This window comes from Lacerta agilis, chromosome 14 (genome assembly GCF_009819535.1).
Source record: "Lacerta agilis isolate rLacAgi1 chromosome 14, rLacAgi1.pri, whole genome shotgun sequence".
In the NCBI taxonomy this organism is placed as follows: Eukaryota; Metazoa; Chordata; class Lepidosauria; order Squamata; family Lacertidae; genus Lacerta; species Lacerta agilis.
Window position 1 is genome coordinate 11,835,673 of NC_046325.1, and position 16,487 is coordinate 11,852,159.

Here is a 16,487-nt window from a genome sequence, read left to right on the forward strand (position 1 = left end):
CTAATCTAGAAGGGGCTTTTCATTCCTTCTGACTTACAAAGGCTACACCCAGGCTAGTGTAATGACGCGTTACAAAAGCATGAGGAGGAATAGCCCTGGCTGTGCCATTTACAGACCAAATAGCTCTGAACCGATTAAATCCAACAAAACATTACAGAACATCAGACAGTATTAAACATGTGTTTTGATTTGAGCAGAGCTCTTTTCTTCTCTGACAACTAGTCAACATTTCAGGAAGTTGACGTGATATGAGCTAAAGGTCATTTCCTTATTATTTCCAGATATGAATGACTGTAAGAAATGCCCAGACAAAGAATATCCAAGCAAGAATCGGGATGCATGTCTACCCAAGGATATCAGCTTCTTGTCTTATGAAGAACCTTTGGGCATCAGTTTAGCCTGTTTCTCTCTTTCCCTTTCCTTGATCACAGCTCTGGTACTAGGTATATTTATAAAACACCACGACACACCCATTGTCATTGCAAACAACCGAAACCTCACCTACACTCTCCTCATCTCTCTCCTGCTCTGCTTCCTTTGTGCATTGCTCTTCATTGGCCGACCAGAGAAGGTCACGTGTCTCCTCCGACAAACAGCTTTTGGCATCATCTTCTCAACCGCTGTTTCTTGTGTCCTGGCAAAAACCTTCACGGTGGTCTTGGCCTTCATGGCTACAAAACCAGAATCCAGGATGAGGAAGTGGGTTGGGAAAGGACTAGGCCACTCCATTCTCCTTTCCTGCTCCATTGTTCAAGCAGGCATATGTACTGTGTGGCTGGCAACCTCTCCCCCATACCCAGATATGGACATGCACTCAATGACAGAAGAAATTATACTAGAATGTAATGAAGGGTCTGTGACCATGTTTTACTGTGTCCTCATGTATATGAGCTGCCTGGCCACTGTAAGTTTTGTTGTGGCTTTCCTCGCCAGGAAGTTACCGGACAGTTTCAACGAAGCCAAGTTCATCACTTTCAGCATGTTGGTCTTCTGCAGTGTTTGGCTGTCCTTTATTCCCTCCTACCTGAGCACCAAGGGAAAATATATGGTAGCTGTGGAGATCTTCTCCATCTTAGCCTCTGGTGTTGGGTTGCTGGGTTGCATCTTTGCCCCCAAATGTTACATAATAATTTTGAGGCCTGAGCTGAACAATAGGGAACAGCTAATAAGGAAAAAAATTTAAAGAAGTAAGAAACCTATCCTTTGCTGTATTTTGAGTTTTTCTCTTTGTGTACAGTAGAATATTTGCAAATACGTGTTCAGCAGCTGCCTTATATAATTTTTTCTAGATGTGGTGATTAGCCAATCATAAATATTAACTATTGAATTCATTCCTGAGAAAAGAGTGAACAGGGGATTAACCTCTGATGCTCTGAAAAAGCCATTTTCCGTGTTGGGGGATCAATAAGTTGTCAGCTCCTAGGAATCCTGTCAAAGTTTAGTGACTCATGAGTAGAAGAACTATCATCTTGCCTCCTTTTGGGATATATTGAATAATTTCATAAAGTCACATTGTATCCAGATTTTGAAGTGGATATTAGAACGCTGAAGCCAAATGTACGGAATTCTAGCAATAGTGTTGCAATTTGTATTTTGTCTAATGTTTTCTTAATGTGGGTAAAGGGAAGTTAACCACATAAATGCAATGTGAACCCAAGAATTCATTATATTTCCTTATGACAGCATCAACCCATTCCTCCACTACAGAGAAATAATGATGAAATAAAAACTCCACAACCTATTTTTTTTTAATTTTTTAAAAACTAATTTATATTTACTAAGAGATAGGACCCATTTCCATATGTAATGATCACTGCAGTTCAGGTTATAGAAGAGCTAAAAAAGAAGGGAAAGCATTTTGCTGCTATGATTGCTTTCCATGTCCAGAAGGGAAGATTTCAAACCAGAAAGATAAAGAATGTCATAGGTAGATGTGTTCTATTTGACAATTGCCACCTATTTAATACATGGATGTGTTCTATTTTATAAATAGATTGACAACAATCCAGCTTGCTCACATCAGCCTTTTAAATGCTTAAACTAATTGCTCTAACATTCAAAATTGTGAAATGTTAGCATCCACAAATCATATGTAAAGGGTTAATGGAAAGAACTGTAGAACTCTGGGATGTCACACACACTGTGGCAGTTATGGCAGTTAGTTGAACAGCCTTAAAAGTTAGAGCAGCAGGTTTGTTGTGTGGTGCTGCTGTTAGTCTGTAACAGCTTAATCTGTGTAAAACTTTTTAGCAATTTAAGTATCACCTACCTGCATTGAACATAATAATCTACAACTGCAAGAATACTAAATCAAAGTTATTTGTTCTTTAAACTTCAAACAGAGAGTGTCTTGTGTAGTTTTTATAGGAGGGAAAGGAGAACTAATAAAAGGGTCAAACGATCCAGGGCTGTCTTCCATATACTTCACATGAGGTAACTTGGGTGGCTGAAGAGAATATCAGACAAATTCATAGGGCATAAGAATATTAGTGGGTTGGAATAGCTAAAACTAAAAGACTGTGCAAGCCCCAGCCCCCAAACACACAAATAAATAGACATATAGGCTTTCGAAAGCTTCAGGCGCTAGCAGGATGCTTTTGGTTTGTTTATATTTCTGAATTTGCTTGGAACCCATGAGATAGAAGGCCCTTGACGCCATTGAGCTCAGATTATGCAGGAGGTAGAATTTCCTATTATTTTTACTGCAAAATAAACTTTTGATATTTTGAGTTCACTACCCTCATTCAGGAACAGAACGCCATACTTAATTACCATTTTATGCTTATTTTTCATATTTGATTTCAGACATGGATGATTGTTTTCAAAGTTTTGAAGATCATTATCCAAACATTGGCCAAGATGGACGCCTCCATAAATACATAAACTAACTGATTTACAATAAACCTCTGGGGATCATCTTGATCACATTTGCAGTTTCATTTTCTTTAATCACAACTTTGGTTCTCCCATAGTCAAAGCCGATAATCGGAACCCCACCTATGTTCTCCACTCTTCTCCTCTCCTTTCTTTGTGCTTTGCTATTTATTGGCAAACCAAATGAAGTGACATGTCTCCTATGACAAACTACTTTTGGTGCAATCTTCTCAGTGGCAGTTTCCTGTGTATCAGTTCTAGCTTTCATGGCTATCAAGCCAGGCTCTAGAATGAGGAGATGGGTGGGAAAACAACTGGCAACCTTCATTGTTATTTCCAGCTTCCTTGTTCAGACTATTCTTATTACTGACTAGCTGGCAACCTGTCCTCCATTCCCAGATGTTACAATGCACTCGATCACTGAAGATATTGTACTAGAATGCAATGAAATACTGTATCATGTTTTGTTCTGTTTTGACCTTCATTGATTTCCTGGCCATTGCCAGCTGAACTTTGGCTTTCCTAGCTAGGAAGTTGTCAGATCATTTTAATGAAGCCAAGTTTATCACTTTCAGCATGTTGGTCTTCTGCAGTGTTTGGTTGTCTTTTGTCCCAACTTATCTGAGAACATAAAGGAAATACATGGTGGCAATGGAGATCTCCTCCATCTTGGCCTCTAGTGGTGGCTTACTGTGCTGCATCTTTCCCCCAAAATGCTTTGTCATTTTGCTGAGGCCAGAACTGAACCGCAGGGAACAAGTAAAACTACGAAATAAAGAATAATAAAGTACTTCATCACGTCAATCTACACCGATCTGTCAAATCCTATTGATTTTAATTGCATCTAAATAATTAATATATTGATAGGTTACAATTCTCAATGATGTGTTTTAAGTTGCTACATGAGTGGTATAGAAATGCGTGATAACTCAGAGTACATTCACATAAATATAACCCATAACTCCCTTGATTTTAATGACCGTGCTTCCTTCCTTTCTTCAGACATGGATGACTGTGTTCAATGTCCAGAAGATCAGTATCCAAACAATGACCAGGATATATGTCTCCCAAAAGAAGAGACTTTGGCTGAGATGTGAAGTCATGTTTTCCTTAAAATATTACACAGAATCTGTAATTACCCCACCTGTAATTACCAGATTATTGAGAATTACATCTTATCCCCCTTCCCTTGGGACCTCCTCTGCCCACATGCAGAATGATGAAACTAAGACTGCAGGTCTTATTAATAACTATGAGGTATAGATGTTTGGGTCTATAGATACTGTATACAGAGGCTCATTAGTATGGCTTTGAATCAGCTAAGTGAGTCACCATTCAAGTTAGTCTCTACTGCTCACAGTCACTTGAATGACAGTAACTGAAGAGATGAACTTGTGCCTAAATGAATAATCCCTTGCATGATGGTAGTGTTTAGGTTGCTGGTGCTCTTACTGCCGCTGCAGGGGATGTGCAAGTTTCTTCCTCTTTCTCAGTGTTCCATCAGAGAACCTGCCCCTATTCTGCACAAATATTATCAGTCAGGAGACCTCATCATTGCTGGCATTATTTCTCAGATCTACATATTTTCAGATACCCTATCCTTTGTGAAACACCCATCTCAGATATTTTCAGATGACCATATGTAAGTAGTTGAATGTTTCTTAAAAAACATATTATATGCTGATGAAATGTGTCTGGTCTGCTCACTTTTGCATGCATTTACTCCTAAATCTCTCTTCCCCCTCTTTCTGCATTAATCTGTTTCTTTGCTTTTCAAAAAGAGCAAACATTCCACAAACAAAAATAAATTTAAAAGTGTTTTAATTTCACCACTTCAAATACTATTTTCTTCACACAAACTTTTTTGAAGAATTTTGAAACATTTACCAAGCATAAAATATTGGCTTTCCAGAACAACTGCTTGTACACATGTCAAGTCCTGCATGCAGACATCCACAAGCCATCAAAACAGGCTTGAAATATATTTTACGTTATAAATTAAGCTGACATCCACAGGATATACTTAAAACTGGAGCATTAAGATAATTTCTCCATAGTGGCTGCTGTGACCCTATGTAATTTTATAGCCCTTCTAAGAAAAACCCAAACAAAAATGCTACATTGGTGTTTGCTTATTAGGGTGTGAATTCTGTGTAAATGAAGAACATGCAGACTACAAATAACTTTTGACCAGCAGATATTAAACATACAAAACATCTCATCCAGATTCCCTAGAGGCTAGAATAAATAAATAAAAAACCTTATTGAATTATGTCTTCTGTAGATATACTAAGAGACTGCCTAAGAAGTCCTGGAAGTTGAGATGGTTTTAAGAGAGGTCACAGATTCGTGAGCCAATTTACTTTGATACGCCTGTGAGATGTGAGATTACAACCTGTTTTTGTACAGTATCTGAACTGGATTCTGAACTGAAAAGCAGTCAATGTTCTGATCTGAAGCAGATGATCTGTAATGTGGCATGTAACTCTCAATACAGGGTGCTGACTCACCTCTACCAGCACATCCTGGCCTTGGCATTTGCTGTAAAGGAGATCAATGAAACTCCCCAGATCTTGCCCAACGTCACCCTGGGCTTCCACATTTATAACAGCCATTTCAGTGCAAGCTGGACCTATGAAGCCTCAATGGAGCTTCTCTCAAGAAGGACCAAGGCCATCCCTAACTATAAATGTGATGCTGAGAGCATTCCAATAGCAGTCATTGGGGGACCTAACTCTAATGTCTGTCTTCACATGGCACCCATCCTGTCTACCTACAAGATACCACAAGTAAGATCTAAATACATTCACACCTGAATTTCCCCGAATTCATGCTTTCAGAAGCAATATATGAAATGCAGCCATTCTTTGAAATTCCCACTTCTCCGGATTTTGCAAAGCAATTCTCCAATCAAATAATGTGTCCAAAAATGCACAGATTAAGGTAAACTGTGCATAAAAATATATATGTTAGTAAAAATATCCTTAAAATGCATTGTATCAGTGATTATTGCTTTGCAAAAATGTGCATATTAGGCAAAATTTGCATACAAGTTTCAGGAGAAATTTTCATGAGGCTTAAAAAGAAATCTAATTGATGTGGTTCAATAAGAAACTTAAGAGAAATATTGACAGATCCTCCCATTCCTAACACACAGATGGGTCAGATTTAGCTAAAGCCCAAATCCTGAACTGGACAAATTTTGGTGCAACTAGATCTGTTAGGTAGAAATGGTCCCTGATTGGGTCTGGCCCGCAGAGGTGATCTGAGACTGTTGGGGCACGGTCTTGGTAGGAAGAATGTGGTTTGTATTCACATGGCTGTACCAAGCAGTGGATTGAAGCAAGCAGTAAAACTGAGCAATTGTATACCCTAGGCTGAGCATCTGGTGAGTTGAGGTTTCAATCCTGCTAGTTGCAGGAGCCTGCTTCCTCAGTATGTTCATTGCAGGAAAGGAACAGGGAAAGTAGAATGCAGTAGCTGAACAGATATTCAATCCTGCAGTCTGCAGGATCTACTTAAACATCATGGTCCTGGCCAGAAATGAACAGAAGAAAGAAAACACAAGTACACACAAGTAATTGTTATATATTGAAAGCCATTCTTCTCTTCTCATCTTTTTTTAAAAAACAAAAACAAAAAATCCTTAGCTCATATATGGCTCTTCCCCAGTCAAAAATAAACAATCTCAAGGAGTTTTCTTCCACCAGATGTTTCCAAATGGGGACCATCAATATAGAGGAATTATCCAGTTACTGCTGCATTTCCAGTGGACATGGATTGGAGTGGTTTCTCAAGATAGTGAAAATTCAGAAGGTTTTATAGAGAATGCACTTCCAATGTTTTCCCAGAGTGGCATCTGCTTTGACTTCATAGAAACATTCCCAAAGCTAACATCTTCCAGTGGTGTCACGGACATGGTGGAAGAGGGCTTTAATGCTATCAGTGTTATTATGGGAAGCACTACGAATGTCGTGGTTGTCCATGGAGAAATTCACTCCATGATGGCATTGAAAATGGTGCCCCAAGTTTTATACTTTGAGCATATACTAATGAGGACCAAGAGTAAAGTTTGGTTCATGACAGCCCAGGTGGATATCACATCATTTCCATTTCAAAGAAATTGGGACTTAAGTTTCCTTCATGGTTCTCTGTCCCTTGCGATTCACTCAGTGGATCTGTTAGCTTTCCAGAAGTTTCTTCAGATCAAGAACCCAACCACATCAAAAGAAGATGGTTTTATCAAGGACTTCTGGGAAGAGTCATTTGGCTGTTCATTCTCCAGTTCTGTGGCAGATAATATAGGTGGGCAGATCTGCACTGGGGAGGAGAAGATGGAGGCACTTCCCGTGTCTGTTTTTGAAATGAGAATGACTGCTCATAGCTACACCATCTACAATGCAGTCTATGCGGTGGCACATGCTTTGCACACCAGACATTCATCCCAATTCAAGCACAGGGGAATGGCAGAGGGAGTAAGATGGGGGCTTCCAAATCAACAACCGTGGCAGGTAATGTCCTGATCAGATGAAAGCTGAAGATACCTGCATTTCTTTTGGTGCAAAAATGATGGGCGAGCTTTCTCAACCTTCCATGAGATTAACAAGAAAGTTAATCTCATAGAATAACTTAACCATACTTCAAGCCTTTTATTTTACCTCCACAGATTAACAGAACTCCTCTCAGTTTGTAAAATAATTTCTTTCCATCCCTTCACAATCTAGCTGGCAGGTTCAGCTGTGCATCTTTTTTGTGGAGGGAGTTTCAAACCATTGTGCTGCTCTGATATTGTGTCCAGTATGTAATTCAACTATTCCTTGAGGAGGATGGGAGAAGACGGTGGCATCATTTATATGATAAAAACTTTGGTTAATTATTATTTTTGTAAATAATTTTTATTCATTTTCAATTTAAAACATTCAAATTAATAACAAATCGGATTGAATCTCGCCACATTGAAACACAAAAAATGAAACCAATTTTACAATCTGAATTAAATAATTTCAATGAGGTTTCCCTTCTTCTGGATGTCGGGAGAGGTCCACCCATTATTTTTTCCTGCTTTCTTCTCTGTTGTTTTCCCAATTTCCCAATTCTTATCGTAACCTATTATCATATCTCAACAGTTGTTGGCTTATGACTCCCAATAAGATTGAGCAAATGCATATATCCGTTAGCATGCAGGAGGACAATCCAAATTGTATCCTTGTCCCTCAATAAGACCTTTTTCCTTTTCCTTTTTTCCTTTTCAGCACAGCCCCCCTTCCGTTCCATCATCCTGTCTCCATATCTGGGCTGTTTTCCAACTCTCCTTCATTAGATTTATGACGCAGTAACCTCTCAAGTTGTTTAACAAGCTGTTATTACAAAGTCCTTTGAAGAAAATTAGCATCATTATCATAGGGTAGATTTCACAGTCAGCAATCATTTGGTGATTGTTTGGCTTTTCCAGACACCAAACCTGCCCCCCAGGCCCTGGGGGGGGGGGTAGATCCTAGCTTAACTTTCACTTTCACCTTTTATAACAATATTCCGTGCAAGCAAATGCACTGTTTTGCATGAATTCCCCCGAAGTTATAATCCAAAAGGTATTTTCAACTCCCTCGAAAGGGGTAGAGTTCGTTTCTTTCTCTTCTGCACCACACCAACAGATGACATTTTCTCAGCTCCTTCATCTTTTGTCAAGTCTAATTAAAACATACAACAGGGACAGCACAGCCAAATAGCAAGTTAAGATTAAAAGTCCTCCTACCTTCCGTTTAAATAATTAGTTCTTTCTTGGTGAGGTTCGGCATATAACAGCAGATGCAGATATATAGGAGGAAAATTAACTGCTCACTTCACATGAATGAAAACACAACGATAGGAGTCCTTTTCAAATCCAAACTTTGACATCCAGTGACTGGTTCATTTAGCAGATCTTTTTTATCTCCTTCTTTCTAGAACACACCCATTTCTTAGTTCGAATTTCAATAATTTTTAGAAACAGGGATCCTTGGCTCGTGAGACTGACTCTGGAGAGTTCCCACTTCGTGCCGTGGTTCACCCAGAGTCCCTGCCCCCTATCTTGTTGCGGATTGCAGATAATGGATGATCTGTGTGTGATGCAGCCCCCCTACCCTGGGGGGGGGGTCAGCAGGGCTAATTACCCTTATATTAACCCTGAATTACTGGCACGACTGAGGGTCCGATCTCTTGGGAGGCAGCCATATTTCATGGCCAGAACCGGTACCAAAATTTTGGTTAGTTTTAAGTTCATCTGTTCTTTGGTGGAGATGAACATGCCTGACATATTGGATCCATGTGACTTCTGTTGTTGATGTTTTAATGTTTTATTTAGCTGTATCATTTAGGTCTGATTATGTATTTCACTTCATTCTAGGATTTCTAAGTGTAGAGTGGGCTTGAAATATGTTTTTAAAAGCAAAACAAAATATATAACCAAGTTGGGGCTAGGGTATCAAAGATTTATCCAGAGTGTCTTACATTGCATAGAAAGCTGCTTTATACCAAGTAGAGACCACTGGTCCATGTTAATAGGTATTGTCTACACTGACTGGCAGCAACTCCCCAGTATTTCAGGCAAAAGCCTTTCACAGCCCTACATGAAGAGGTTGGGGATTGAACCTGGAACCTTCTGCATTTAAAGCATGAGTCACCAGTGAGCCAAAGCCCTTCCATGGGTGCCTTACTGGAGAAGGAGAAGAGGGTATCACTGCCCCTCTCCTTGCAGTTTTGAAAAAACCTGAAGCAGCAACAGGGCTGCCAACCATATTGTTGGCAGTCGTGATATCTCACTCCACAATATCTCACTCCATACCACAGACTTAAACCATGGGGATTGTGGTCTTTTAAAGGTAGTAGAGGTCACTTGATGGAAAAATCTTAACCTCTCTTGCTAAGCCTACAGTGCACAAGGTTCTTTAGTGTAAGCCAAAACAGTGGAAGAAAAACAGTGGAATCCGAAGAATTGATGCTTTTGAATTATGGTGCTGGAGGAGACTCTTGAGAGTCCCATGGACTGCAAAAAGATCAAACATATCCATCTTTAAAGAAATCAGCCCTGAGAGCTCACTGGAAGGGCAGATCCTGAAGTTGAGGCTCCAATACTTTGGCCACCTCATGAGAAGAGAAGACTCCCTGGAAAAGACCCTGATGTTGAGGAAGATGGAGGGCACAAGGAGAAGGGGATGACAGAGAATGAGATGGTTGGACAGTGTTTTCGAAGCAACTGGCACGAGTTTGCCCAAACTGCGGGAGGCCGTGGAGGATAGGGGTGCCTGGCGTGCTCTGGTCCATGGGGTCACGAAGAGTCGGACACGACTGAATGACTGAACAACAACAACAAAACAGTGGAAGTTAAAGTAGTGGTGCAGATGTGGCCAATATTGTATGATGTAGGGTTTTATGTGACCTTTTGCTGTTTCTAACATTAACTTGCACAAAGCTTTCATGGGTTCATAATACTGAGCCTTGGATGTATTTTCACCATGTTGTATGATAACATAATTAGAACATTTATATAAATTTTCCTTCTTATTTTTTTATTATTTAGCTCCATCACATTCTCAGAAGTATTTCATTTAACAACAGTGCAGGAGAAATGGTGCATTTTGACTCAAATGGTGAATTAATTGCTGGCTTTGACATTATAAACTGGCTCATGTTTCCAAATCACTCCTTTCTTAGAGTCAAAATTGGGAAGATAGACTCTTTGGGTACCCGGGAAAAATCATTCACCATTCATGAGGATGCCATTGTATGGCCCAACCAATTTAACCAGGTGGGTTTTCTGCACCTTTCAGGGTTCATTCCTCCTCCAGGAAGAAGATGGTTACTCAAATGGCTGTTTCTCAGTATTCTATAAATATAGTGAGCCTTGTTCAATCTGAACATTCATGTGCCTATTAATGTTTCTTCTGCACTTACAAGGAACCATTCATTCAGAGTGGTAGCACCAACACTCTAGAACCATAGCTGTCAATTTTTCCCATTTCTTGCAAGGAATCCTATTTGGAATAAGGGAATTTTGACAGCTTGTGTCTAGAACCCACTCCCGATTAATATTAGGCATGATCCTTCACTGTTTTTATGTTTTTGGGTTTGTTTGTTTTTTGCTAAAACACCTTTTTCATTTGTTTAGAATGTGATGGCAGGATAGGTAAGTATGTTGAACACTACTGTCAGCTGATTGAAGCAGGTGGCACTGTGGTCTAAACCACTGAGCCTCTTGGGCTTGCAAATCAAAAGGTCAGCAGTTCATTTCCATGCAATGGGGTGAGTTCCCATTGCTCGGTCCCAGCTTCTGCCAACCTAGCAGTTTGAAAGCATACCAGCTCAAGTAGATAAATAGCTACCACTGTGGCAGGAAGGTAAACAGCATTTTTGTGCATTCTGGCTTCCACCACGGTGTTCCGTTGCACCAGAAGCAGTTTAGTTATGTAGGCCAAATAATAATAATAATAATAATAATAATAATAATAATAATAATAATAATTATACATTAAATACATACACATCACCCGGAAAGCTGTCTGTGGACAAACAGCCTGAAGAAAGATGCACTCTGCACCCCATAGTCACCTTGGACTGGACTTAACCATCCAGGGGTCATTTACCTTTACCTTTTTATCTACACAGATACATGCGGGGGAGGGGAAAGGGAGGGAGGGAGGGAGGGAGATAACTCGCTACTTACACACATTCAACTTGTGGGTATTCAGCTTTACGCACTTGGCAATATTAAACAGGTGACAGCACACTTCTTCCAATAGACGTTTACTTTTGTGTTGTGTTGTTAACCTTTTACTGAAAGGTGGTAAATAAATTTATTAATTTATAAATAATATATTTATTTATGAGATTATTGAGGCCCTGTATAACTGAAGGTCTTCTATTTTGGGTATTAAAGATAAGGAAAAGGTCCCTCTTGGTACTTCTGCCACGCTCAGAAACCTGGGGGATAGCAGTATGAGAAAAGGTGTTCTCTGTGGCAGCTCCCAAAATATGTCCCCTTCCCCACAGAGGCATGTCAAACATCCTCATTTTATAATTACCATTGATTAGTGAAGATGCACCTCTTTATCCTGGCCTTCGACAATTAACAACAATTAAGGCCACCTCTACTGTTTGATGTACATTCCTTTGGTTTGTTTTAAAATGTGCTGTTGATTTTAATGACGATTTATCATTTGATTTAATGACATATATACGACTGTATTTATGTTGCTAACTGGTTTTGTAGCCTTTGATCTAAAAAGTGTTATATAAATTAACCATACCATAATGTGAGCCAAGGACTCAAGTCATGGTGGAAGTTCTAAAAGTCCACTGCATTCGTAATACTCTCTAGTGTTTATGCTATTGCCTAAAACATTATATTCTGATATTCATGGACAGACCCGGCCCATTTCTATATGCAATGATCATTGCAGTTCAGGTTATGGTCGGACCAAGAAGGAAGGGAAGCCATTTTGTTGCTATGATTGCTTTCCATGTCCAGAAGGAAAGATCTCCAATCTGAAAGGTAAGAAAGGTTTTTTAATGTTATATATAGATGTTTGTATGCCACCTATTTCAAAGATTATTTTCACCCTCCCTAGGGCATATAAATGTTCAAGAAGGTGACTCTGGGCTACTAATGAGTTGTGTTTTATTTAATCTGTATATGCTCTCAGCTCAGCTAAGGACTTACCAAACACCAGGTCCAGGCAAACAGAGCCCTTTCTGTCATCAAAACAAACTTTCTGATCTGCTTAAACCATGAGCCACAACTTTCTTGTCAAAATCTTTCCTCTATTCCACTGATCACCTTCATCATGCACACTGATTCACCCTTAAAATAAGCTGAGTAACAGCTGCAGTTCAGAAAGGGTAGAGACACCAATTCTAGTCTCATACCCTCCAACACTCTCTCATCAAAATAGGGATGTCCTATTCCATAATAATAATAACTTTACTATTTATAACCCATCCATCTGACTGGGTTGCCACCCTGGGTGGCTTCTAACAGATATAAAGCATGATAAAAACATTAGACATTAAAAAACCCTTCTCTATACAGATGGCTCAGGGGTCAGATAACTCCATACTCTCCAACATTTCTCTGAGGAAAATAGGGACATTCTAAGGAAAAGTGGGGCATTCTGGGATCAAATCAGAAACCAGGATGGTATCAGGGATGTGTAAATTGAGCTCTCTACATACACAGAAGCCTCAACACTGTGATGGTTTTATACTCCTTACCTATTGCTGTTTATACAACCCAGGTGGGAGCCTGCATAAATCAGTCTTCCTCGGAGCTGTCAGCTGGGACCACTGACTTCCTCTTCTGTCTAAAACACACAAAGTGTGGGATCTTTACGACATTTTTCCTGTGTTCCCGAAGTCTCCCAAGAGGCCTTGAGCGTGCAGATTCATGCATCTGCTCTGCCTCTGACCCTGAACTTAACACTTGCAATGCATGTGAATCTGCCTGTTCTCTCTCCTGTGTCTCTTCTTCCTGCGTTCCCTCCCAGACCACATCCTCCTCCCCCTCCATGGGCTGGGAATACAAATCACCCCTGCTCGCTCCTTTGCCTCCTTCCCCTTCAGCAACTCCATCTTCAATCCCATCCTACTGCCTCTCATACAGCTCAGTCTCGTGGGTGTAGCTTCTGTCAGGGACCTCAGAGTGCTCTGAGGGCACCATGACAGATGGCTTCTGTAAAGCGGGGACATCCATGGAAAATAGGAACACTTGGAGGGACCGTAGCCTGCTGAGATTTAGTTGTATTCCACCAAAATACTGAAGTAGTTACAAAGTGTGCAGCTATCTGCATTATTTCTACAAATATGACACTGAATCAGAGATGGTCAGATGTGAGGGGACCAATGTGGCCTAGTCTACATGGGCCAACAGACACTGGCCTTTTGGGAAGAAGGAACAGAGCAAAAGAGGCAAGCAAAGACCACACCAGGGCCTGGTTCAGTTGGCTAAAGACAGGGCTAACTGAAGAAAGAAACATCTGGTGCCTGCTGCTGGTTCAAAGTCCTGGTTTTTTTGCTTTCTGATCTGCTGTGTTTTCTAAATGTTGTTGATGGCTTTGAAGAGTCGACTAAAAAAGTGGGATAAAAAACAAAAGGCTGTGGAAGCCTTTCCCCCTACCACCACTGAACTCTAAACACATTCAGTAAACATATTCATTGTTTGTTTGTTTTTTTCAGACATGGATGACTGTTTTCAATGTTCAGAAGATCATTATTCAAACATTGGCCAAGATCGATGCCTCCCAAAATACATAAGCTTCCTGACTTACAATGAGCCTCTGGGAATCAGCTTGGCCACTTTTGTTCTTTTATTGACTTTCATAACAGCTTTGGTGCTTAGGATCTTCATCAAGCACAAAGAAACTCCGATAGTCAAAGCCAACAATCGGACCCTCACCTATGTTCTCCTCCTATCCCTCATTCTCTCCTTCCTCTGTCCTTTGCTATTCATTGGCCAGCCCACAAAAATAACCTGCCTCCTTCGACAAACTGCTTTTGGAGTCATCTTCTCAGTAGCAGTGTCTTGCATTTTAGCAAAAACAACTATAGTGGTTCTAGCTTTCATGGCTGCCAAGCCAGGGTCCAGAATGAGGAGGTGGGTGGGGGGAAATCTGGCCATTTCCATTGTTCTTTTCAGCTTCCTCATTCAAATGATGATTTGCAGCGCCTGGCTGATAGTTGCTCCCCCACTCCCTGATTTAGACAAGCACTCAGTGCCTAAAGAAATTGTACTGGAATGTAACGAAGGATCAGTCACCATGTTCTACTGTGTCCTAGGCTTCATGGGAATGCTGGCCATGGTCAGTTTCACTGTGGCTTTCCTAGCTAGGAAGTTACCAGACAGTTTCAATGAAGCCAAGTTTATCACCTTCGGCATTTTGGTCTTTTGCAGTGTGTGGTTGTCCTTTGTTCCAACCTACTTAAGTACCAAGGGAAAGTACATGGTGGCTGTGGAGATCTTTTCTATTTTGGCCTCTAGTTTTGGGTTATTGGGCTGCATCTTCTTCCCCAAATGTTATATCATTTTGGTGAGGCCAGAGTTAAACAGCAGGGGGATGCTTACAATAAGAAAGAAATAAAGCATGAAAAAGTCTGTAATGAGCTTCTAACTTCTAACTTCATCAATACACCACTGGTCCTTTATTATCTAATGAAAGGGTAATAAAAATAACAGTTTTGAATATGTGGCAAACACATTTTCTTCAGCAATTCCAGAGGGAATCCTTAGCATTGGATGAATAACTACATTCATGCTTGATGATTAACAGGGCTATAATTTGAGCTGCTGCTTCTCAAAAAACCCTGTGGACTTACAGTGGCCACTGGCAAACCTAATGCAAAATATGGTAAAATTAATCAGAATTAATCAGACTTGTGATCCACAAGTCTCATTTTGGATACTCCCAAATTGCGTTGTCTTGGGAAAATAAACTACCATTTAAACGAGACATTTTTTTATCTTGCAGAAGAGAAAACATGGTTTCTGTGTGGAACAACCAGTTGCCTTTGAATTGAGAATGGTGGTTTTAGTGGTCTTGCTGCTGGAACTGTTTTCTTACAAAGTATGTAGGGTTCACCTAGCAAAATGCAGGCTCCAAGGTCCACACCGTCCACTTCACACGTTCCATCAGCCAGGAGAGTTCCTCATTGGTGGTATTGTTTCCCATGGTGGCTTCATCTCCTCTCCAGCAACATTCACTGAGGAACCCCCACCAGCGCTGCCTGAAGAGCTTGTGTAAGAACTAAGACTCACATTTATTACTGCAGAGGAATGTTCAAACCAAGAGTTGCAGCCTCAGAATAATCACTAAGGCTGCAAATTTCTACCCATTGACCTAGGGATAACCTCTTTTGATTTCAGTGGGACATATGCTGATGTAAAAATCCATAGGAATCTCTTGTGAATTAAGATAATACTGTAGAGGCTCCAATTTATCGATAGGGAAATGAATATAAATGTATTGAAATGTATATATATTTGTGTGCCTGAGATAACCCTTTTGAAAAGCCGGTTTTGATAGACTTTATGTGAACAGGAGTGTTAGTGAGAATGAATTAAAAGAACCTGTTCTGAACCTGGATGCTCATATCGTTTCATTTTCTGCTCTTAGGCTAAAGTTTGTTTCACAATGACGGTATTTATTATAAAGCATTCATATATTATAAAGGTATCTGAAGAAGTGTGAATGCACATGAAAGCTCATACCAAGAACAAACTTAGTTGGTCTCTAAGGTGCTACTGGACAAGTTTTTTATTTTTAAAATATATTATAAAACATAGAATTCTGTGAATTACAACCACCATCACTGCTTCATGACTAGGGAAGGGGTCATTGCAGGAGAGAGCTCAGAAACTTTGTAAATGTCAGGGAAAGACCTGGATGTGTCACTGGAAGACCTCAGGGGTTTCAGGGTTCCTATGGGCACCACATTAGCAACCCCTGGTCTAGATACCATTGGTCTTAACAGATTGGAAAACTGGGACAAAACTAACAAAATGAATTTCAGTTGGGACAAATGCCAGGTTCTGCACTTAGGCAAGAAATAAGACCTGCACAAATAGAAGATGGGGAACACCTAGCTTG

At 40.2% G+C, this 16,487-nt stretch overlaps 2 protein-coding genes across 2 annotated transcripts; both read left to right on the forward strand.

Moving 5' to 3' along the window:
* Positions 1-283: 283 nt before the first annotated feature.
* On the forward strand, positions 284-1,183 carry LOC117057460 (vomeronasal type-2 receptor 26-like). Its single transcript, XM_033168307.1, has one exon. It carries the CDS (start codon positions 284-286, stop codon positions 1,181-1,183), a length of 900 nt encoding a protein of 299 aa, XP_033024198.1.
* A 3,005-nt stretch (positions 1,184-4,188) lies between these two features.
* LOC117058660 (vomeronasal type-2 receptor 26-like) lies at positions 4,189-14,981 on the forward strand. Its single transcript, XM_033169977.1, has 5 exons — positions 4,189-4,516; positions 5,372-5,663; positions 6,525-7,385; positions 12,274-12,400; positions 14,080-14,981. Exons 1-5 carry the CDS (start codon positions 4,293-4,295, stop codon positions 14,979-14,981), a joined length of 2,406 nt encoding a protein of 801 aa, XP_033025868.1. The 5' UTR covers positions 4,189-4,292.
* Positions 14,982-16,487: the final 1,506 nt, after the last annotated feature.